The 23,750-nt window shown below is 33.4% G+C and overlaps 1 protein-coding gene across 3 annotated transcripts in view; it reads left to right on the forward strand.

Moving 5' to 3' along the window:
* Positions 1-23,750, forward strand: part of LOC135845519 (cell adhesion molecule Dscam1-like) — a 185,173-nt gene that overhangs the window by 29,752 nt on the left and 131,671 nt on the right. For all 3 annotated transcript variants that reach the window (XM_065364109.1, XM_065364112.1, XM_065364113.1), the window contains exon 2: positions 8,086-8,131. In XM_065364109.1, the coding sequence (XP_065220181.1) occupies positions 8,086-8,131 (46 nt within the window). The remainder of the gene's footprint in view (positions 1-8,085; positions 8,132-23,750) is intronic.

Below are 23,750 nucleotides of genomic sequence, written 5' to 3' on the forward strand. Positions count from 1 at the left end.
ATTATTTTGAAATTCTCAAATTCCAACACCAGAAGCAGATTTGATACCAATTTTCTCAAAAACGACCAGCTCCAATAATCGAGTCGAATCCACCCAAAACCGATTTCAAAGTCTTCAACATCGACGACTATTCTATATATTTTTTTCCTACTTCAAAGACCAATTGCAAACTAAATCTCTGAATTGAAACGAAACGAAACAAAACAAAAAAAAAACGAAAAAGATAATCGTTTACATTTGTACGGGTTTTTATTTGACCGAGGTAGAAAGCTCTCTGTACATAACAAGTCTCTTAAGCCCAAAACGATATTTGAATGTAAATCCACATAGCACTGGCAGTTTACATTCTCGTGTACGAGCGAATAAGCGCTCATTCGTTTGGTCGTAGCCCATTTAATACCATCGAGCGGACGATTTTCATTGTATTGTTGAGAATTATAAAGTAGCGAAGTTTCAACGTGCCATTCTTTCGCTGCCTTTTTTTTTTTTAACCCCACAAACACTTAAATTCTCGAAAATGTATTGAAAAGGAAAAAAAATAGTTGATCAACATCGTCGGTAAGAGATACTTAACTGCGTAAAATAGGTACTCGAACGTGCGATCATATAAACGGAAGCGGTGCTCGAGAGAACTCCAGAGGGAGGGTGCAAAAAAAAAATAAGCTGGAAATTAGGTGCATGCAACGACGACGACTACGACGCCTTTGCATCTCTCCCACGTCTGGTTCCCTTCGCGTATGTAATGGATTCGCGTTCGGTTTTGCTTTCTTTTTCTTTTTCTTTTTTTTATTACGAGAACTCAATGTAGTTATATACGAGCGAAGAAAATTTTCATATTTCGATGATGATAACGACACAGATCAAAAGTATATCAATTTCTCGAGGCAATTTGTTTCGCCACGAGGGTTTTTCGGCACCTCGACGCGTGAAAAGAACGTAGAGAATTATTTAAAGACGTATTGTTAGAAGGCCCCGAAGCACGTCTTGGAGCTCGGCATCGTGGAATGTTAACGATGGTAGATTATGATTGAACACTTTTCGAAGCAAAGTATGATTGATGAGGGCGGTATAACGTTTGATGGACGAGATCGCGTCATTACGCGCACATAGAAAATGCCTTCCACTTCGCCTCCCATCGTATCGAATCGAGCTTCATTTACAGACTGGTGTAAGCCATTTTGATATTTTTCTCCTCTACGTTCTGGAGAGCAGAGCAGGGGCTTAATCCATCTGGAACATAAATTGAAATATCGAACGTATAGCTGCCTCATCAAAGGTAAAATGTTCACGAGTCGATGGCTCTCGTAAAAATTTATGACGTTCGGTTTTCGTTAATTTACTGAAATATTATCGCGGTCGAGGATATTTATTGGAATGTGTAGTATGCGTGCTGCACTTCCACTTCACGTCGTCGCGTCGAATAAATTTATCGTCGGCAACCCTTCTATACGGAAAAGTGTGGTGTATTTTCAAGGTCTTCTTCGTTAAGTAATTTACGCCCGACGCTTTACCGATTTAACGCCAAATCAAACTCGAATAAAAGATTACACAGGCAGACAGAGCGAGAGAGAGAGAAACAGAGACGTTACAAAACGTCAAACGCAACGCTGATTATAATTACCAACAAAACGCGAACGTAGATAGTAATTGCAAACAATTCGCCTCGCATTTAAAAATATAAAAAGAAAAAAGAAAAGAAACATGCATTTAAATTGCGAAAAAATGTTTGCCAGCGTAAAATTTCCTCTTTTTTTCGCTCTTTTAATAAAGGCAGCTTTTAATTTACGACGTTAACCGAAGAAAAACAACGAACCGAAAGGAGAAAAGAAGAATAATTGCAAAAAGAGAAAAAAAGCAGCACTAGAACAGAGCCAAAAGAGAACAAGTAGAGAAGGGGCAAACGCCAAATACTGAAAAGAAAAGCAGTATACGTATTACCAGCACCGCGACGTGGATGGAAAAGAAAAAAGAAGAGTAAAGGAAATTTTACCAAGACTAGTAAAGAAAATGTCTGATTGCAAAGCGATATAAAGTGTAAGAAAAAAAAAAATAAAAAGAAAGAAAAGCGGAAGATAAAAAGTTTACCGGAACAAGAAGAGCAAAGATCTCGCTGTGTGCAAAAGCTTCTCGCCCAAAAACAGTATGTAAGTTTAAGGAACACGGTATAAAATATTTGATTGAATCCAAGTCTACCGCTAAATTGAGCGCCTTTTTACTCTGTACGTACGCTATGTTACATGTACCTACTCTCGTATATAGTACATATACGAAAAGGAAGACATTTCTCTCGGCAACTACGACGACGAGCGAAAAAAATCCCGTATATACGAGACTGTTGCGTAAAAGGATTTCATAGAATTACTATTCGGCATTTGGAAAACAAAGCCCGTATTAGGACAAAAAGAATGAATAAGTACAAAATGGAGTAAAAATAACGGTACCGGATAACGAAGTAGGGATTTTGTAAGAATAAACAAATGTCTTTTACTGAGTAATGCTCGCATATTTGCAATAACGACGTCCCATTTATAAAACCATCTTTATTATTCTATACTGTTAACGTCGATTCCCTTCATTATTCTCGGATAAAGAACGTAATCCGGAGTCATACGTGATTTTTTACGTTACCGAATCCTCCTATATAGAGCTAGTATAACGTGTAGGCAAAAAAAAAAATTCGCAATCCAATTAACATGTGTTTACTTTAGTATTTTTTTTGTGTATCGATTGCCTTTTTAGTTGCTGAGAAATACTTCCGCAGTATGGTGCAGCCGACTAATAGCTGTTGACCCTTTTGAATGGAACAAGGGTTATAGAGAAAAAGTTGGAATGTTCAAATTGGCCTGGTTTCGTATTTTTTTTTTGAAACACTGATTTTCTGAATGCATTCGAGGAAAAATAAATATTTAAAATGCGAATGAAATTGCTTCATGCATATTGCGTACATTTCTTCGTAAACGATACTTGAATTTATTTTTGAATTGATAAAATTTATATCACCGAGTTGCTTAGATGACTGTAAAACTGAGTCGAAAACTATTTCTAATCACGAGAATGGTCATTACGTTGAAAAAATAACAAATTCTCTGCGAACTTGCAAATTGGAGAAGCCAAGAACATATTTTGAAAAAAAATCTCAATTTGAAAAATTATAAAATGTATATATAGATGATGGGACAAAAAGAGGAAATCTTTTGAACCGGCACTGTTTGATTTTAATGAAAACGAACTAAATCGAAAGAACATGCCCTACGAGTAAAACCTCCTTAACCAAAATTTCAGATCCTAAAATAAATTTTTGATGAATTTTTGAAAATTTTAAAAATTCAAGAAAGCTGTTTTCAGGGCGATTTTCAAACTTGTTTTATGATATGTTAATTTTTCAGAAAAGTGAATAATTCCTTCAATCCAACTCCTACACATAAAAAACTATTAGTTTTGGGCCATTCTGGATCCTCCAGCGATTTTTTAATTTTCTGCAAAAACACAAAATCACTTTGAAAAGGTCAAAAATTGAATTGAGCGTCTATAACAAACTATCATGAGGACATTCTGGTGATTTCTTCACCATCAATTCGCCATAAGAAAGATGAAAACTCACTTGGTGACTTCTGGTGAATCTGTTACCAAGAAGTCGCCTGAATTCACCAAGGATTCACCAGACATTCAAAAAAATTTTCAAGAGCCATGAGAACATTCTGATGATTTCTCCACCAACAATTCGCCATAAAAAAGAATAAAATCCACTTGGTGGCTTGCGATGAATCTGTCACCAAGAGTCCCATAAGTTCACCTAAGAGTCGCCAGACATTCAAAAAAAGTTTCAAGGTCCATGAGGACATTCTGATATTCTGGTGTTTTTTTCACCATCAATTCGCCATGGGATAGATGAAAACTCACTTGGCGACTTCTGATGAATCTGTCACCAAGAAGTCTCCCAAACTCGCCAACGAGTCACCAGTCATTCAAAAAAAAATTCTGGAGCCAGGAGGATATTGTGGTGATTTTTTCACCATAAATGCACCTGAAAAAAAGTCAAAAACTCGCTTGGTGACTTCTGGTGAATCTGTCTCCAGAAGTCATCAGGATTCAACAAGGAGTTACCGGACACTAAAAAAAATGTCAAAGGCTCTGAGGAGATTCTTGTGATATTTTCAACATAAATGCACCTGAAAAAAAGTCAAAAACTCACTTGACGAATTCCGATGAATTTGTCACCAGAAATCACCAGGATTCATCAAGGAGTCACCAGATATTCGAAAACAATTTCTACGGTCATTAGGACATTCTGGTGATTTTTTTCACTATAAATTCACCTGAAAAAAAGTCACGAAGTCACCAGGATTAACCAAGGAGTCACCAAATATTTGAAAACAATTTCAAGGGTCATTAGGACATTCTGGTGATTTTTTTTCACCATAAATGCACCTCAAAAAAGTCAAAAACTCGCTTGGTGACTTCTGGTGAATCTATCTCCATAAGTCACCAGGATTCAAAAATGAGTCACCGGACACTAAAAAAAATTTCAAAGGCTCTGAGGAAATTCTTGTGATATTTTCAACATTTTGGGGAGGGGGTGTTTATAATTACAAGATTATTACACCCGTAGGGGGGAGGGGTTAGATTTGGTTTGTGAGGTTGATGTTTTTTATTAGGGAGATGAATTTTTGTATTTCACACGGTTCGTCAGGGATAGCAGGTGGGTTTTCTTTTATCTGTAGTGTAAGTCAGTTTTGTTTTAGTTTGGGATAGTTGAAAAGTATATGTGTTGAATGGACGTGGGTTCGTTTCTGCAAAATTGGCATGGGGGTTTTGGTTCTTTTTGGTATAAGTGGTTATGAGTAATTTTTGTGTGGCCTATTCTTAGTCTAGTAATAAGGATTTCTTCTTTTCTGTTCAGGTGGCCTAGATTTTTCCGGGGAAGGGTTGTTTTTTTATGTTGGAAGAGTTTGTTTGAAGTTTGTTGTGACCAAAAGTTCTGCCAGTTGGTAAATGTGTTATGAGTGATTAGAGATTTAATATCATCAGGAGTGAGAGAAGTGAGAGGGGTGGGGGCAGCGGCTGTTTTTGCTAATCTATAAACAGTTTCGTTTCCAGTGATACCTAAGTGGCTGGGAACATACATGAAGCTAATTGAGTAATCATAATTTTGGAGGTTAAAAAAGGACTTATGTATGTCTTGGACTATGGGATGGTCAGAAAAAATGTTTTGAATCGATAGCAGTGAACTTAGTGAGTTGCTTTGGATTAATAATTTTTTATTTTCTGATTGAATGGAAATTATATCTATTAGGCAATGTTTTATGGCAGTGAGTTCAGCAGTAAAAATTGAGGCACAGTTGTGAATTTTGAAACTGAGAACTTTGTCATTTATTGAGTAAGCATAACCAGTATGAATGTTAGAAATTTTTGAACCAATCTGTGAAGCATAAGTTATATTCGGTATAGTTTGATAGCAGTTCTAAGTAATGACTCTTGATTGATGAAGGGAAGTGATCATGTTTTGGGTAGTTTCTTAAGTAGAATTCCATCTGTATAGGTTTGAGAGACCAAGGGGGATAAGATATATTGGTTTATGGATAAGGTTTTCTAGGTCAATTTGTAGGTTGTTCATATTTTTGATAAATTCTGGGATTGGACCTGAAGTATAAATTCATCTCAAAAAAAGTCAAAAACTCACTTGGTGAATCCCGGCGAATCTGTCACCAGAAATCACCATGAGTCACCAGATATTCGAAAACAATTTCTACGGTCTACAGTCAAATATGACATTCTGATGATTTTTCTCTGCACTATAAATTCACCTGAAAAAAAGACACGAAGTCACCAGGATTCCCCAAGGAGTCACCAAGTGCTAGAAAACAATTTCTAGGATCATTAGGACATGCTGGTGATTTTTTTCATCATAAATTCATCTGAAAAAAGGTCAAAAACTCACTTGGTGACTTTTGATGAATCTGTCACCACGAAGTCACCAGAATTCGGCAACGAGTCACCAGTCATTCAAAAAAAAATTCTAGAGTCAGGAGGATATTGTGGTGATTTTTTTCACCATAAATTCACCTGAAAAAAAGTCGAAAACTCGCTTGGTGACTTCTGGTGAATCTGTCTCCAGAAGTCGACACCAAGATTCACCAAGGAGTCGCCAAATATTTGAAAACAATTTCTAGGGTCATTAGGACATTCTGGTGATTTTTTTCACCATAAATTCGCCTGAAAAAAAAGTCAAAAACTCGATTGGTAACTTCTAAGGTCATTGGGACATTCAGGTGATTTTTTTTTCACCATAAATTCACTTGAAAAAAGGTCAAAAACTCACTGGGTCACTTCTGGTGAATCTGTCACCACGAAGTCACCAGGATTCACCAACGAGTCACCAGACATTTGAAAACAATTTCTGGGGTCATTAGGACATTTTTGTGATTTTTTCACTATAAGTTCACCTGTAAAAAAAAGTCGGAAACTCACTTGGTGACTTCAGGTGAATCTGTCACCAGAAGTCACCAGGATTCACCAAGGAGTAACCAGATATTCTAAAACAATTTCCAGAGTCATTAGGACATTCTGTTGATTTTTTTCACCATCAATTCACCTGAAAAAAGTCAAAAACTCACTTGATGACTTCTGGTGAATCTGTCATCATGTCGAGTCGTGGAACTATAGCATGATTTCAGTGAAAATTTCCAACGTTATCCACCTTATACCTAAATTCCACTATTGAAATTTTTGAAATCGTTGTTCCACCTAACTTCAAAACCGGTGTAATTTCACAATATTTTTCATTTCTCAATCATATCACAAAAATACATTAGCGTTGTTTACAGAACCAATTCCTTTCCCTCTTCCCCCTCACTCTTCCCCACATTAAAAAAAAAATAAAACAATATCGCAATAGCTACCATTTATAGAAGAGTAAAATTAATTTACAAACGAGTCGAATGAGAATACCACAGGTGCAATCTGTACTAGGTACATTATACCATAAAAATATCAAATTTCTGCTAAACAAACAACACGTTCTACAGAATAAAATAAAAAACTAAAAAAACAGACAAATCCGCGATGAAAATACAATAATGTTGATACTTCGTAAAATGAGAAAAATCAAGCGACCAGAAACTACTACTAAAAAAAAATAATCGGCGAGACGACGTAAACGAAACAGCACCGAAATGGAATCCGTTTTTAAAACGTTACCACTGCTAAATTCTGCCACGAGTACCATCCTCCCTCTACCCTCTCTTGTATCTAGCAGCCTGTTTATCTATTAATATTTCGCTCCGGCGGGAAGTATTTACCAAAATCCGAAGAATTAAACTACGAATAGAGGATTTCTACCTTCTCCAAATAAATAATTTTATCAACGAAGAAATGAAATTCTTCGAAACGAAAATATTTTTTCATCATTGCGAAGAGAAGACGAGGTAGAGAGAGGTGTATAGCGTTTCACCTTCATTCAATGTACTTTGCTGCTCACCGGTAGCATCGAATGAGGAAAAACGATGACGTTTCTATTTTCAAATATGTATGACGCTGTTGTTTCTTCGTACTATATACAACTGTGCGTTTGCGAGTATGTGCTCGTTTTTGTTATGACCATCGTTATATGAACTGAACAGAAGAGAACAAAAAAAGGCAACGAATTCAAAGGAAATACGAACGATTTTTCTGAACGAGATATTTTCGTTGGCTTTACACCAAAAATACGAATGTTGTCAAGTTTAACATGGAATTTCCTTTTACGTTGCTTTCGTTTTGATGTTTTCCCATTTCATTGTCCAAGAGTTATAGACGCGTGTGTATTCATATAGGTAGTACAGAATACGACTGTATAGGTATACGAATCTGCGAAAATTGTGGTTTTCAAAGTTAATTCATTTTTCCAAAGTAATTTACTAAATTAAACGAATGAAATGAGAATTTTGGTACCAATTTCTAATGTGTATTAAATAAAGAACGCCAGATGTTCTAAATTAATATTGAATGTGCTTTTTATTCCAACTTATTGCTGTAGAAGCCTATACCTATATCAATACTGAGTGAATTTTGTTAATTAAAGTTTTCTTTTTCTTTTGCTTTTTACAGATGATCATACTATTATGGGGGCTGCTGATCATCGAATATTGCTATGGTAAGATTCTAATAAATTATTTTAAATTGATTACGTAGGTATTTAGCTTGCATGAATTAAAGTAATATTTATTTAGCATTCGAGTACATCTGGTGCACATATTACCCGAGTATACGTGAATTTACGGCAAACCGGTTATGCAATTTAATTAACACGCCATTCAACGTATCAATTAAATTGCATAACCAGTTTGCCGTAAATGCACACAAACGAAAAATCTGAAACAGAAGAAAAATTTCGAATCGAAACAAACCTAGATTATACAAAAATAGCCTTCCAGCTAAAATTTCAGTCACTCTAGTTCATACTTTGAGCTCTTGGGAACTTTTAAGAATCAAAGGGCCGTCTTTTAGTTTTTCTGAAGCCTTTGCAGGATTAAGCTGGGATATATTAATAATTACATTTGAAATATGTTTTTTCGATCGAATCGAATCAACCATCTACAGGTATCTCGTCCTTATCATCGTTATTCTCGGCTTTTAAAAAACTTTTGGCAAATTCCCAGCAGTTTTCATTTGAAATAGAATGAAACAAGCAAATCCACGTGAATAGTTTTCGTTTTGAGAATTTGCCAAAATTTGAAAAACAAACTTCAACAGTTAAAAATGTGCATTTTTAAAGAAACGTAAGTAGGTACCTATATCTAAAAAACTGAAAATTAAATAAAAAATGATTACCTGAAATTGAATTGCGTGAATTTATGAAAATAAATTTTAGGAGGCAGCAAAACATGAATATTTTTCTTCGAAGCATGAATCTGAAAAATTGAAAATTAGCTGAATAAACATTAAATTGAATAAAAAATAAACCTACGTAAATTAAATTGAATTTAAGTACTTACAAATAAATTTCAAAAGTGAATTGAAATTACGAGTAATTGAAATTTGAATATAGACTAAGTATAGAGATCAAAATTTTAATTTAAATCAAATCCAGAAGTGATTTTATTCAAGTGCATACCTGCGTATAATACTTACTTATATGCTTATAAAAAAGAAATTTTAAAATTATAGAATCAAATCAAAATCTGAAACTAAATTAAAATTTTATTATAAGTAGTGTGCTTGTAAACTGGATTAAAATTTAAAATAAAATTGAAAATTGAAATTGAGTAAAAATTTAAAAGTAAAATAAAATTTGAAATTGCTGGATCAAAGTTCATGATTAAATTGAATTCATAGATAAATCTCAAAAGTGAATTGAATTCAACTACCTATAGATTTTTTGGATAGAGGGGAGGGAGTGTTTGTAATTGTAGGATCATTACACCCGTTGTGTGAGAGTTATTTGAATGACTCAGAAATCAAAATTTTGAAATTGAAATCAATTGCAGAATTCAATAAAAAAATAAATTTTAAAATTGGAATTAAAATCAAAAATTTAATTTAAATTAAATTTAAATTTAAAAGTAAAATAAAATTTAAGATTGGAATTTAAAATTCCGAATAAAATTGAATTAAAATTAAAATTGAACTGAACAACAAACTGCAAGTCTGCAATTGAAGGGCTTAATTCCAAAATCAAAACTGATCTAAGTCCATTTTTGGGTGTTTTGAGTTAGCAGCGCTATCTGGTGGTAAGTTGATTACTATCGATAGAAGTTGGTCCCAATACCGTATATCAATTTTTTCACTCTGTAGCGCTCGTTTTTATGTGTGATTTTCTATGAAAATGCAGACCAAGTATTCTCAACGATTTTCCTACTCATTTTTTCAAAGTTGACTAATCTTTTAAGACTTTTGTAATCGTTTTTTTCAAAACATGATTCATTTTCAAGATTTTTTTGTGATGGTTTTTTCAAAATTGACTCATTTTGTTAGCTTTTTTGATGGGTTTTTATAATCAACAAGTTCGAAGGTGCTTTCGTTGAAATTTTGTCAGAAATGTATCGAGTTGATGATTCATGTATTTTTTTCCAAAAAAAACGACCAATTTTCCAGCCTTTTTTCAAAATTTTCAACGTCATATAATTCCAAAGTGACCTAAATCCACGGTTTCTCACTCTTTGGCGCTCTCTGGAGCTGAAAATATGGGACTTTATAGTACGAGAGAAAGATCAAGCTTCACAACCATATACCTACCTATTAATCACATCATCTATTACTGAAGCGGAAGGGTGAAGAAAACAGTGTTGTTATTTACTTACGTTTTTCTCGAAATCAAGAAAATGGACTTGTGTCAGTTTGGAATCAAGCCATTCAATTGAATGAAAACAAATTAAAATTAAATTTAAATGAAAATAAAAAATTAAGTTGAAATAAATATACTTACAATTTGAATTAAATTAATTGGATTTAAATCAAAATGTAAATGTAAAATTAAATTTAAATCTAAATTTAAAATTAAATTTAAATCTAAATTTAAAATTAATTTTTTTTTTTTTTAAATATATTGTTTAAACAGTCACAAGGTATTGGATACATAAGTGACTTGATATCAGTAAATATACATCACTTAAATTAAATCATTGTACTTAATATCTCGAATAAATTTAAGTAGGGGTAACGGCCCAGTTTTTTTTACCCTCTCTAGTTTTTTTTACCCCCCAAGAATTTTCTGAAAAATAAGCCACCAAAGTCATGAATCGAATTGAAAACCATATCAACATGTTTTGTGGTTCTTTTGGAACACAATGCCCTTGAAAAACTGCATTTTCCATTTAATCTTCATGGTTCAGGGGACTTTGAAAAATGTGATGTGAATTTTAGTCGATTTTCTTAACAAAATTTTAAAAAAGTGTGTTTTGATGTTAAGTATTGGACGCACTAATTTCCATCAAAATAAGTTCATGAGTACATCGCTGAATTCTACACGCTCTGGTCTATTAGATGAGCTGGTTAGTTTTCATCAAAATTGTTTTCTAAAAATTTTTAGAGGGGGTAAAAAAATAGGGAACGATTCAAGCCCAGTTTTCTATTTTTTTTACCGGGTAAAAAAATAGAAAATCCATATCAATTTTTGTTTTCTAATTTTTTTACCCCCCACTATTTTCAGAATTTTTGCTCGCTGAAGACCGTTTAAAGGCGTGATATAAATTTTATTCATTTTTGGGGAAGTTTTGAATGTATGGCTCTGAACGTTTGTAAATAATATTGTCTAAAAAACACTTTCTACAGTTGATTACATCAATGTAAATAATCAACCAAAAAAATTGAATAAAATATGATTGATACCCCTCTAATATAGGTTGTTTGTGAAAACAAACGAAACAAAAACGGGTACAAAATTGAAGACCTTAAGTATAGCAATAACATGGAAACAGAAAATTGTAGCAGGAACTTTCACCATCTATATCCGCAAAAAATGTCTAAAAAATAGTTTCTTGTGAAAAAATGCGTTCATCTGGTGGTCCAGGAATTTTAGAGTCCAAAAATACGTGTATTAAATTTTTTTGTTGAAAATTTGCACAAATAATCTTTATAAATTCTCAATTTTATTCTCAATTAGGTTTTCAAGCAATGAATACAGTAATGATAACGGAAAGGGCACTTTTTGGCATGATTAATTAATAATTTGTCAGGAAACGTTGAATCTATATTGTTACTATTGAAAACACAGAAAAAATTGGGGGGTAAAAAAAATAGCGAACGGGGGTAAACGAAATAGCGAATGGGGGTAAAAAAAATTGCGAACTCGTTTTTTTGCAAAAAAAATTTTTTTCTGGCGAACCTAATGAAATTAAACTTTTGGCAAACACTAAATCTTGTCAACGAATGTTTGCTGATTTCAATGCGCTTTTCAGTTTTTCTCTAGTTTCATTAGGTCAGAAGAAATTTCAAGATATGTCCTTAGGGGGGTAAAAGAATAGGGCCGTTACCCCTAGTTCACAATAATTATTTTCTAAAAAAGGATTTTGATTACGAGAAATTTTATGTAATAATCCAGAGTTATTAAATTTTGGACAATCAAATATGACATGATGGGCTGACATAGGTATGTTACATATATTACAAATAGGTTGTGGTAATTTAGACAATAAGTATTCATGAGAGAATTTACAATGATTAATTTTAAGTCTAATTAATATTTTTGAGTCTCTACGAGAGAGTCCAAAAGTATAGATTTTTTCATCATCATTTCTTTTTTTAAGGTTCAAGGTTTTGAAAATATGTTGAGTAATTATCGGTTTAATATCGGTGAGTGGGAGAATAGAATGAAGAGAGGTTTCACTGCAATTTATTGCAAATTTAGCTCCTTTGTCTGATTTTTCATTACCAGTTAAATCACAATGTGAAGGAACCCAAAGAATAATACATAATATTTATTTCAAAATCTAAATTTAAAATTAAATTTTAAATCTAAATGAGAGGGGTTTTGCGATAAGGGCCCTTGTGGTGATATTTCGATTTTTTCAGGAGAGAGAAAACATCGAATTGCTTCGATTTTTTCGATTTTTTTTTTTTTTTTGATTTTTGGGTGCAGTGTTGTCTTGCGCATAGGTTGGATGGGAAATTTTGACGAAATTCGTTCATCATCGCCTGATATCCGTGATTTAGAAAAGGGACCTTGTGGTGAAAAGGCAGATTTACACAACGTTACAGACTACCCCGCAAAAAAATACCGAGAAATTCGGATTTGCCATGAAATTTTACGTAGGTAACAACAATAAAATAATTTTTCCATCGACCTTTTTTTTAAAAAAAAAAAAAAAATTAAAAACAAACAAAAACTTTGTTTTTCGATTTCCCAAAAATGTGAGTTTTTGAGTATTCATGTTCAAGTAATTTTTAAACGAGAAGTTGATGAGATAGGCAAAATCTGATTGCACCATTCGATTTCTCGTGAAAAAGTAAGTCGGAATCGCCAATAAAAAAAAAAAAAAAACATCGAATCACCACAAGGACCCATATCGCGAAACGCCTCTCAAATTCAAATTTAAAATTGAATTTGAATCCAAATTTAAATGTAAAATTGAATTTGAATCTACATTTAAATTTAAAATTGAATTTGAATCTAAATATAAATTTAAAATTAAAATTAAAATTAGATAGATATGATATAAAACTAAATCTTGTACAAAAAAATTATACTTAGATACCTACTTAATAATTAAAAAAATTGAAATTGAAATTTTCACTGCAATAACTTAACTATTGGAGTGAAAATTTCATCATGCTTTGTACATTTATTAGATTGAATACCGAATTTCGCAATCCAATTCAATTAGGCTTGAGCGCACACTGCATTGCATATCAATTTGACAATGAAGAGTAAAGTAAACGTCTTTATCAATCTCCTTTGGGTTTAACTTTGTTCAAATATTTCCTAATTTTTCATTCAGAATTTAAAATTTTGATAAGTAGGTACTAATATGAACTTTTCGTATTTTAAAAGTAATTTACCACAAGCACGATAGGTAGGTACGTAGGTAGAGGTACCCACTCTCACATTTGTACAATGCAAAACGTACGTTTCAAACAAAAAATAAATATTTCAAGAACCTGCCAAACTTTTAGGAAGCTTTTTTCAATGGAGATTTGAAAATTTGTAATTTTAGTACGCGATATACGTGTACACTCGCCGAATTTTGACAAGTAACACTCGTATAATATCTTTCCATATCAGCGAAATGCGCGACGTTTCCAAACGTTGGATTTGCCAAAACGTCAAAATGCCTAATCAACGAAACTTCCTAGTGGCATAATTCTTTTCCCTAGGATCTTCATGGCATAGGTACCCACGAATACGATGCGAAAACTTCAAAACTGAAACGTTTTCGCAAAAGGGAACTGTACAAACGTCACATGTCACCCATATAGACGTATTTAATAGAGTGAATAATTAAATTTAGAGTTGCTAGGTAGATGCGGATGGTCTTGAAACACTTGAAAGTTTACTTCTCATTGGGAAAAATTGGTTCAACTTTGTGAGGTGACGGCGATTGACGTTTAAAGTCTATACGTATTGCGTTAGGATCTGTGAAAATTGTTAGTTTTGGGGGGGGGGGGAAGGAGGACAATTTAATTCCGTTAATACTCATAATTATTCTCTTTACATTTCAAATCGTTGGGCTTCCATCGTAGAAAAGGAAGTTGAACGCTTACTCAGCATCTTGAATTTGGCCATTTTTCTTCAAGGTCATTTTTTACAGCAATTTTCAGCCAAATTTCGTCAAATTTTGAAAAAAAGAGTAAAAAACATGGACAAAATCACAACTGCTGAGTCTAGGGGGAAAAGTTGTATTCCTTCATTCCCCATTCTGAGGTCAATTAACTCCCCTCAACTTGAAAAAAAAAAAACAAACAAATCGGTCTTCTCTCTCTTCCAAGTAGGTAGCAACAGTAATAAGTTCAAATACCTGTACTTTTTACTATAAAAAATGAAACAAATATTTTAAAATTTTAATCTATCGAACACATATTGTATGACGTGCGAGAAGATAGGCGATGTAAATAAATTTTAATTAAATTATATTACGGTAAAAGGATCGCGTTGCTGTTTATTCTACAGCTGTAAATAAAACCGCAGCAGGTAGCGTTGAAAGTGCATATTTTTATGGGAACGTTGTTGCATTACAGAACGTAGTATAAAAAGTTGAGAGACCATTCGTGTATGTATACCACATTTCTGGGGTGTGTGGAAAAGGGGATGGATATAATGTACTGGTTCTGCGAGCTGAAAAGTATACTCTTTAATTAATGCATTTAATTTTAATACAGGTGACGCTAATGATACGTTGGTATTCTTCGTATTATTCAACGTAGGTACTAGGTAGGTTAGGTACGCGAACGCTTGAATAGTTTAATGAAAAAATAAAAAAATGTTAAATAAGAGTAATAACTTGACGTAATTTTTTATTATTAAAAGCTAGGTATATAAAATCGGCAAAACGAATATTAACTCGATTTAGCTTTTCATTTGCAAAACTGGCAAAAGTAATTAAAAACTAGGTAGGATAATGAATAAAGTTTAATTAATAAAATGGTTTTATCAGCGTGACAATTCTCACGACGTCGGAGGAGAAGGATGAGGATGAGAAGGAGATGGCAGGTGGTAAAATATATCTACTGTAACGCTATCTGCAGAAGAATGGCGACGTTAATTCGATATCTACTTTATTAAACTGAAATTATTTTGTGCGCTTTTAATCTGCGAACGTCTAAAGCCTGCTTGGGTTCTTTTTAATGGAAGATTGTTTTTCGCGCCTATACCTACCCTGCTCTTTTATGAAGTATATAATACGATGAACAACGATGTACAGTTTCAATATTTTAGTCTCGTTTTTATCATTCCCCAACTATACATAGTTTCTATATACTTTTTAATTATATTAACAGATTAATGAGAATCGTTTCGACGAGTATAATTTTTGATTCTTATTTGACGATGACGAGATGGTACACGGAAGTGGAACTCGCAATTGAGGAATTAATTCTGCTGTATATAATGTGACAATGCGTCGCCGACGAGCCTTATAATAATAGAGCTTTTATGAAACGAGCAGCGTGTACTCGTATTTGGATAATGGAGTCGTTAATTACCCCTGTATCGATATCTCAGTACAGAAGCTAGGCATACCAGATTGTTCATTACTACGAGTAAGGGGAGTATGGTGTATTTTGAATGAAGCGTAAATAGCAAAGTATTGTATCGCAGTGCTGCGTTAAAGCTTCAATATACTTACTCGTAGGATGAATAAATGCTTTCAAGTTGTACATACATAGCGTGTACATGTATAGCTTTCGGATGCATTTTTCATTTAAATATACGAATTCTATGTACCTCTACCGTCAGGATTTCCTTTTTACGTTCGGTTTTCTCATTCTTTGTAATTGTTTCTTTGGAGGTTAGGGTTTTGGGCTCTTTGATATGAAAATCCCTTTGGATTGGGTTAAGAGTAGTTTTTTTTAGTTGTGAGATTTTCGATATTTTATGGACTTTTTGAGGTTTTTTCTGTCGCTGGGTTTCATAGTTTGAGAAAAAATTGAGGAAGCATACTTGAAAAAATGAATTGAGAAGTTGGGAAAAAATAATGCCACTGTTTAATTGACTTTAGATGGCGATTTTTAGGAAGTTTCGATTTTTGGCGAATTTTTAAAAATCCAAAATTGGCCATTTTTGGCAATTTTTATGCACGAATTTATTTCGTAACAGTGATGAAAATTGGCCTTGAACAGAATGTAAACTTCTCTGAATCGAATCTCACAGTTTCAGGCCATTCATGGGGCCTCCCCAGCAAGATTTTTTAATTTTTCCTGGATTTCAGAATTTCTCAAAAAACCGAGGAAATTAGTCTAAGCAGCTGAAAATCGAGCTATATGACTTATTCTCGAGCTGTTTGGCGACTTTACCAGCATTTGAGCCGATTTCCAGGACTGCGAATTCTCTATTTTGACCAGAAGATTAATTCAATCAAAAATTCAGGAAAAACACTTCAAAAGGTTGAGAATGAATCACAATTCGAATTTGTAGCTGCCCAAATCAAATTCTGTTTTTAAACATGCTGAGGGTATGAAAAATCGCACTGGAAACTTCAGAATATGGCTCAAAATAACGAAATTCGGATATGAGATGTTGATTTTAAGCAAGATGCAGTCATTCCCCAAATTTCAAAATTTTTCCAACGAACAAAAAATGTTTAGTTCTTTGATTTTTTTTTTAATAATTGAAAAAACATTTAGGACTAACTTTTCACTAAATAAACCACTTTCTTTTGAGAAAAAAATATCACAAATCGCAGAAAATAGGTAGTGCATTTAGGATTTTTAAAAAATCATCAAAAATTGAAAAATTAATAGGAGAAGATAAAAATTTAAGTATGAGGTTAACTTTCAAATTATGGTCTTTTCAAAAATCACGTCGTTCAAATTGGAGACAGACTCCTTGAGCAGTTGATTTCCTTGCGTGAAAAAAATTGAAAAAATTTGGAATAAGTATACCTACATAACGTAATTTGAAAATTTTCGATTCAATAGGAATTTAATTTGAAAAAATGCAATTTTTCAAAAAAAAAAAAAACGAAATTGATAATTAATTTGATTTCAAACATTTTTTCTGGGAGGAAGGAATAAACTTATTCAATTAAGTAGGTACCTGTCAATTTTGGACGTGAAGTGAGGATGGGGGCTGGTTAGTAATTTCAACCGACAGAAACATTTTCTGACTACAAAAATATGAAAATCGAAAAAGCATCCAAAAGTATGGACAAACATCGAATGCAGTGAGTTTCATTTTTCAATTTTTTGTGAGTTTTGTAAAAAAAATATTACGAAAAAATGAATCGAAATATAATTGTATTGAATTTTAGAAAGCTAAAATTTCGTTTTTACCTTAGTTTTAATTTCACGAACCCATGGTTGTGGTTTTGAGCTGTTCTAAACTTCCATGAGTTTCACTGAATTTTTCAGTTTCAAAAAAATTAACACTGAACAGTTCAAAATAAAATTCAGCATTCAGAAAAATATTTGTAGGTCGTTTTTCAATATTTTTAAACAATAGGTACGCTGGAAAACACACACGAACTAGGTGTGGGTATATTAATACATACCAGAATCAGCGATAAAATCAGTGCCATAATTCCAAAATCAGAGAGGATAATATTTGTGAGATTGGAGGTCAAGCTGAAACCAATTGTGATAATTCAAGTTTATGCGCCAACAGCAGAAAGCAGTACAGCAGAAATCAATAACTTCTACAATGACCTAGAAGAAATAATGAACTGCTCAAAAAACAATGATGTTGTGTTTTTGATGGGAGACTTCAATGCCAAAGTCGGGAATGATCATGGTAGCCAAGTGGCAGGGAAGCACGCACTTGGAGAGCAGAACGAAAGAGGAGAAATGCTCGTAGAGTTCGCAGAAAGACACGATCTAATAATATGCAATTATGAAAAAACATTTGATCGTGTCAACCATGAGAGGATGCTGGAGATCCTGAAGAAATACAATATCGATGACAAAGACCTGCAGATAATCAAGAACTTGTACTGGGAGCAGAGCGCAAACATCAAGTTTGGATCTGAGTACTTGGAGAATGGATGTGATATAAAGCGAGGTGTTAGACAAGGGTGCCCCCTCTCACCTAGGCTGTTCAATGTGTATGCAGAAGAAATAATGAGAGAAGCGCGAATCAAACAAATGGGATTCAAGATCAACGGCAAGAGAATAAATGAAATAAGTTACGCAGACGACAAAGTGATCCTTGCTGAAACAGAGACGCAGATGCAGAAAATGATCGACCAAATCAACAGTGCTGGATTAAAATATGGAATGAAAATAAATGCAGGCAAGACCAAGGTGATGAGATTTACCAAAGGAGACTTCAAGGAGGTCAAAATCAACGTTGGAACTCAAGAAATTGAAAATGTAAATCAATTCAGATACCTTGGAGCGCTGATAAATAATGATGGTAGAGATCATAAAGAAATTAAATCACAGATTAGAATGGCAAAAAGCGCCTTCAACAACCTAGCCAATGTGCTTGGAAATCAAACGATGAGTCTGGCTCTGAGGAAGAGAATTATGCGATGCTACGTATGGACCATTCTGAAGTATTCCTGTGAAACATGGACCATGAGTGCAGAATGCAAGAAGAAAATATCTGCTTTTGAGATGTGGTGCTATCGAAGGCTACTACGGATCTCATGGAAGGACTTCATTACCAACCAGGAAGTATTAGCAAGAATAGGAGAGGAGCGGAAAGTCGTAGTAGAAGATATAAAGAATAGAAAGCTAAAGTATCTAGCTCATAAAATACGAGAAAACGGTATTTTCATGGTACAGGGGAAAATTCAAGGAAGAACTACAAGAGGGAGGAAACGATTGGAGATGTTAACAACAAACTCACCGGCTAACTCTCCCTGTAAGACCCAGAAAGAAACTATCAGATACGCTATAAACCAGCTGATATAGATGGAAGTATACGCTATCTCCTGTAAAGGAGCGCGACTACGACAACGACGACGTTAGAGCCCAGCAAAAAGTTATGGTCAAATGACTTCTTGGAGACGCATAAAAAATATCAAATTTTTAGAGCAATGTTCTGGCTGCTCCAATGAGTGCTCATAGCTATGAGAAGTTTTTAAAAATTCAAGTGCATACCTAGGTACCTAATTCAAATTTTTTTATTTTTGGTTCAAGTGGCCTTTTGATGTTTTTACGAGAAAAACCTTGAGTTAATTTTCGTCAAATTCAGAAGCTCAAAAATTATAATTTTTTAAATCACGTGAAAAATGTATAAATTTGTCCAATTTCGAGGTCTTGTTACGAGGGTTAATTACTGACTTGAAAATTTGACATTTTTTGGCATCCTGTTGAGTAACAAAAAATTGAAAAAGATCCACACTCTGTTCAACACTTTTTAATTATTGAATTTTTGGATCTTTTAATCGTTTTAGGCTCATAATTTCAAAATCTATTCCAGTCGATTCTATTCCAAAACTATCACTTATGGTTGGAAAATCTGAAAACCGACTCGAGGCTTTACAACGGCTTGAAACTATCACGAATTGATTCGGAAAGTCGAAAAAAAAAAACATATAGTAAAACTATCAGTTTTCCACCTAAAGATTAACAATTCTCGAGAATAATTTGTTGAATGAAATTCGCCTGATTATGTACTATTTTTGTATACTCTCTCGATGTTTTTCCATCTGGCCCAGAATTTTCCGGTCCAAGAGGATCCCTGTTAAAGTATTTTTGAGACCAACTGAAAATATTAATGTTTTTTAAACTATATGATGGCTAAATTTTATTCAAAAAATGTTGAAGCCTTGGAGGTGAAAAATCATAGTTTTCGATCACGTGATCCTTATTTTTTTTAGAATCACTCTAATTAAATAATCAAGGCAAAAATGTCTTCCATTATAACAAGATAAACCCGAGTATAACTCAACAAAGTATACAACACAATTCGAGCCATTAAATCACACAACACGTCCATCACGTGTTGCGATCGTAAAAACTCGGCCAGACTGACAAGTCAAACATCTCAGTTCACCTTTACACCTTCAGGTCAGGCTAATAACACTCTCGTATATCGAATTTTACACCGGAAAATAAGGATAAATTTTTAATAAAAACATCTCACTTTGGTTGTCCAAAGCTGTCCGAAAACTCTAATTAAACGTCAGGGTGCAAAAAAATCTGCCAATAACGAGGCTCTCGTATTAGAAAAATGGCTGAAAAACGATACCATAAAACACCTCATCCGAGTGTTTTCCAATTTACGACATCTTCGAAGATTAATTACGCGTGTAATACGATTACGTAGGTACTACGCACTGCTCACCTCCCCTTCAATTCTGGCAGTCTCTCAGGTCTGGCTTAATGAAAAAAAAGAGGAAGAAGGGTTAGGTTATTGTTTTAGTGTTGGATATACACTATCACAAAAGGGTGAAAAATTAATTGAGATGCGAGGCTGTTAGGCAGCAATGATGACGTATGATCGTAGAGCTTCATACGACACCTTTTTAAAAATGAAAAAAAAAGGAAGAAAATGTTTACGCTATGTAAACTCGAACGTAGTAGGTAGAGGTACTCGTGTATTGAGCTCGAAGGGACATTTCAAAGCGAAACACGCTATCACATCACCTTTTTGCTATTCATCTTTTTACACCGCACATTCTTTCACTTGTTGGTGTTTTTGTTTTTCATTTTGTTTTACACTTTTTATACCATTCGCGTTTGCTTCAGCTTTTTTTTTGAATACTTCGTCAAAAAGTGCTAACGTCGAGTTAAATCGTCCGCAAATATTATTATAAATTCATAGCTGCGGATGAAATTTCGCCTTCGTATCTTAACAAATCACGTCCACGTAAATATAACGTGTGCTATACACACATACTACGAGGCCTACAGTATCGTATATGAAACGTGTATATCATCGTTGAAACCATATTACCCAGAAAATCGGCAACCGTAAGGGAAAAAAACCACCATGACGCGCTCCATTTAACAACGTCTGTCATAAACACCAGGTGTGTACGTTAACAAACGCTTAAAGCGCACCAGCCGCAGCCGGAGCTATGGGGCATAAAGGATACACTAAATGTGTATGGAAAAAAATGTGTATCATTGATACGTGTTCTAGGTACTACTTGTACGCGTCGGTAATCCAACTTGGCGGATGCTATAAACAATGAATCCATGATTTGTGGCTTTTCATAGACAAGACCGCGAAACCGCAGCGCCGGAACTGTAAACGGTAGTTAGTAAAAAGCCACGAATACCGGAACACGAGACTTTTTCGCCATGTTACCGCCTGTACTTTGCCGCTTATACTCGCTACATCGCTCGCTTCCACCGGCAAAGATTTATTGCCCTATAAGTTATCCATTTTGTCTAGATTGCGACGCGAATGCGGCGATAATTTCATACGTTTAACGTACATATTTTAATCGATGGGGTCTTTTTACCTTATTACCGTACTGTACGCACGGCACGCAGTCGCCTATATTGATTTCGTTCAAGGTGTCTATATAAACGCACATCTGGGACAATATCTCAATTTTCAACGGGACGGTCATCCTGACAGCTTGGCAAATTGGAAGAAAGAAAATGGCTTTTACCGAGGTCATTTTTAGAAAGATGGTGAGACTAGATATAAATTACAGGTAATTCTTTCTGCCACCACAGTGATTAAATGATCTGCAGGTTGCAAAAAATCAGCATTGTTTCTATCTATTTCAAAGTTTTATATGATTCAAACATCAAATCAGTGATGAAATTTCAGTGACATTTGGCAAAAAATGGCATGACAAAAAATTACTAAAACAAGTTGAAATGACACAAAAAAAACACGAACTAAAAAGTTAAGTATGGTGAAATGTGGAAAAATTTGCCTGAAAAAATGCTAAAAATATACTAAAATGATACAAAAGCACACAGCAACTGTTCAAATTGACCAAATTACCGAAAAAAGAAAGATTTCAGGCAAAAATGATTGAAAATCCCATATGAAAAAGTGTTGAAAACATGTTAAAAAAATGATATCAAATTTTTTTAAAAACAGCACGAAAGATACAAAAAAGTGATGCAGTGAAATGTGTAAAAAAAAAGTCACAAAAAAGTGTAAAAACATGTTGAAATGATGCAAGAGTACAAAACAAGTGTCAAAACCATCAAAAATTACGAAAAAAATTTGATGACACTAGTGCGAAATTTGACGATAATTCAATGAAAAGGTGATAAAATTAACTCATGTTATACTATCACAAAACATGTAAAAAATTAAAATCATCAAAAATTACCACAAAATAGTGAAATTTGAGGGGAAAAAATTCACTAAGAACTGTTGAAAAAAAGTTTAAGTGGACATAAAAGCACCCAAAACGCAACATAAGCAACAAAAAATTCAACAAATTAATTCCATTACAGTAAAATTTGTCTAAAAGACAAAAATTTCACAAAAAACATAAAAAGTTGTTAAAATAATGCAAAAGTATAAAAAAAAGTATAAAAATTGAGGTAAAATTTGATAATTTTGCACAGAAAAGTGTTAATAACGTGATACAAAAACACCCAAAAAAAACGCAAAAATCAATTAAAATCACGATAAAGCGATGAAATTCTAGTGAAATGTAGAGAAAAATTTCACAAAAAAAATTAATATCATGTTGGAATGTCACAAAAACTCGAGGAACGTATCAAAGTGGACTAAAATCACCCAAAAGTGACAAACTTACCAATAAAATTTGTCAAAAACTGACAAAAAAGGGTTGAAACATAATATGAAAAAAAAACGTCCAAATCAACGAAAATCACCAAAAATTGAAGAAACTTTTTCATTGATAATTCAACGAATTATAATGATACTGTTTTCATGAAATGTTGAAAAAAAACAATTTATATACAATTTTCAGAAAATAAGATTCAAGTTGAATTAAAAAAAATGTGTGAAAAAGTGAAATTTTTATAAAATAAGCAAATTGTTAGAGAATCTTCAACAGAATACTTACCCAAATCAAAAAAGTACGAATTTTGAAAAAAAAAATAGTAATTTACCAGAACTACCACACTTTTTCATTGTAAATATTCACGCAGAAATTACCAACAATAAATTACCAGTAATTTACCAAAAATTACCAGTACTTACCTTACCAAAAATTACACGTAATTTACCAAAAATACTGTCGTTTACCAAAAATTGCCAGTAATTTACCAAAAGTGACCATCAATTTGCCAAAAATTGCCAGCACTTTACCAGTAAGCTGTCAGTAATTCACTAAAAATTACCAGTAAATTACCAAAAATTACCAGTAATTCACCAACAATTACCAGTTATTACCAAATACTGTCATTACTAAAAATTACCAACACTTTGCCAAAAAATGCCAGTAATTTACCAAAAATCACCAGTAATTACCAAATATACTGTCATTACCAAAAATTACCAACACTTCACCAAAAAATGCCAGTAATTTACCAAAAGTAACCATTAATTTACCAAAAATTGCCAGCACTTTACCAGTAAATTGCCAGTAATTCACTAAAAATTAACAGGAATTTACCAAAAATTACCAGTAATTCACCAAAAATAACCAGTAATTTACCAAAAATACTCGTAATGTACCAAATATACTGTCATTACCAAAAATTACCAACACTTTGCCAAAAAATGCCAGTAATTTACCAAAAGTAATCATTAATTTACCAAAAATTGCCAGCACTTTACCAGTAAA

The sequence above is a fragment of the Planococcus citri genome, chromosome 4, assembly GCF_950023065.1.
Source record: "Planococcus citri chromosome 4, ihPlaCitr1.1, whole genome shotgun sequence".
In the NCBI taxonomy this organism is placed as follows: domain Eukaryota; kingdom Metazoa; phylum Arthropoda; class Insecta; order Hemiptera; family Pseudococcidae; genus Planococcus; species Planococcus citri.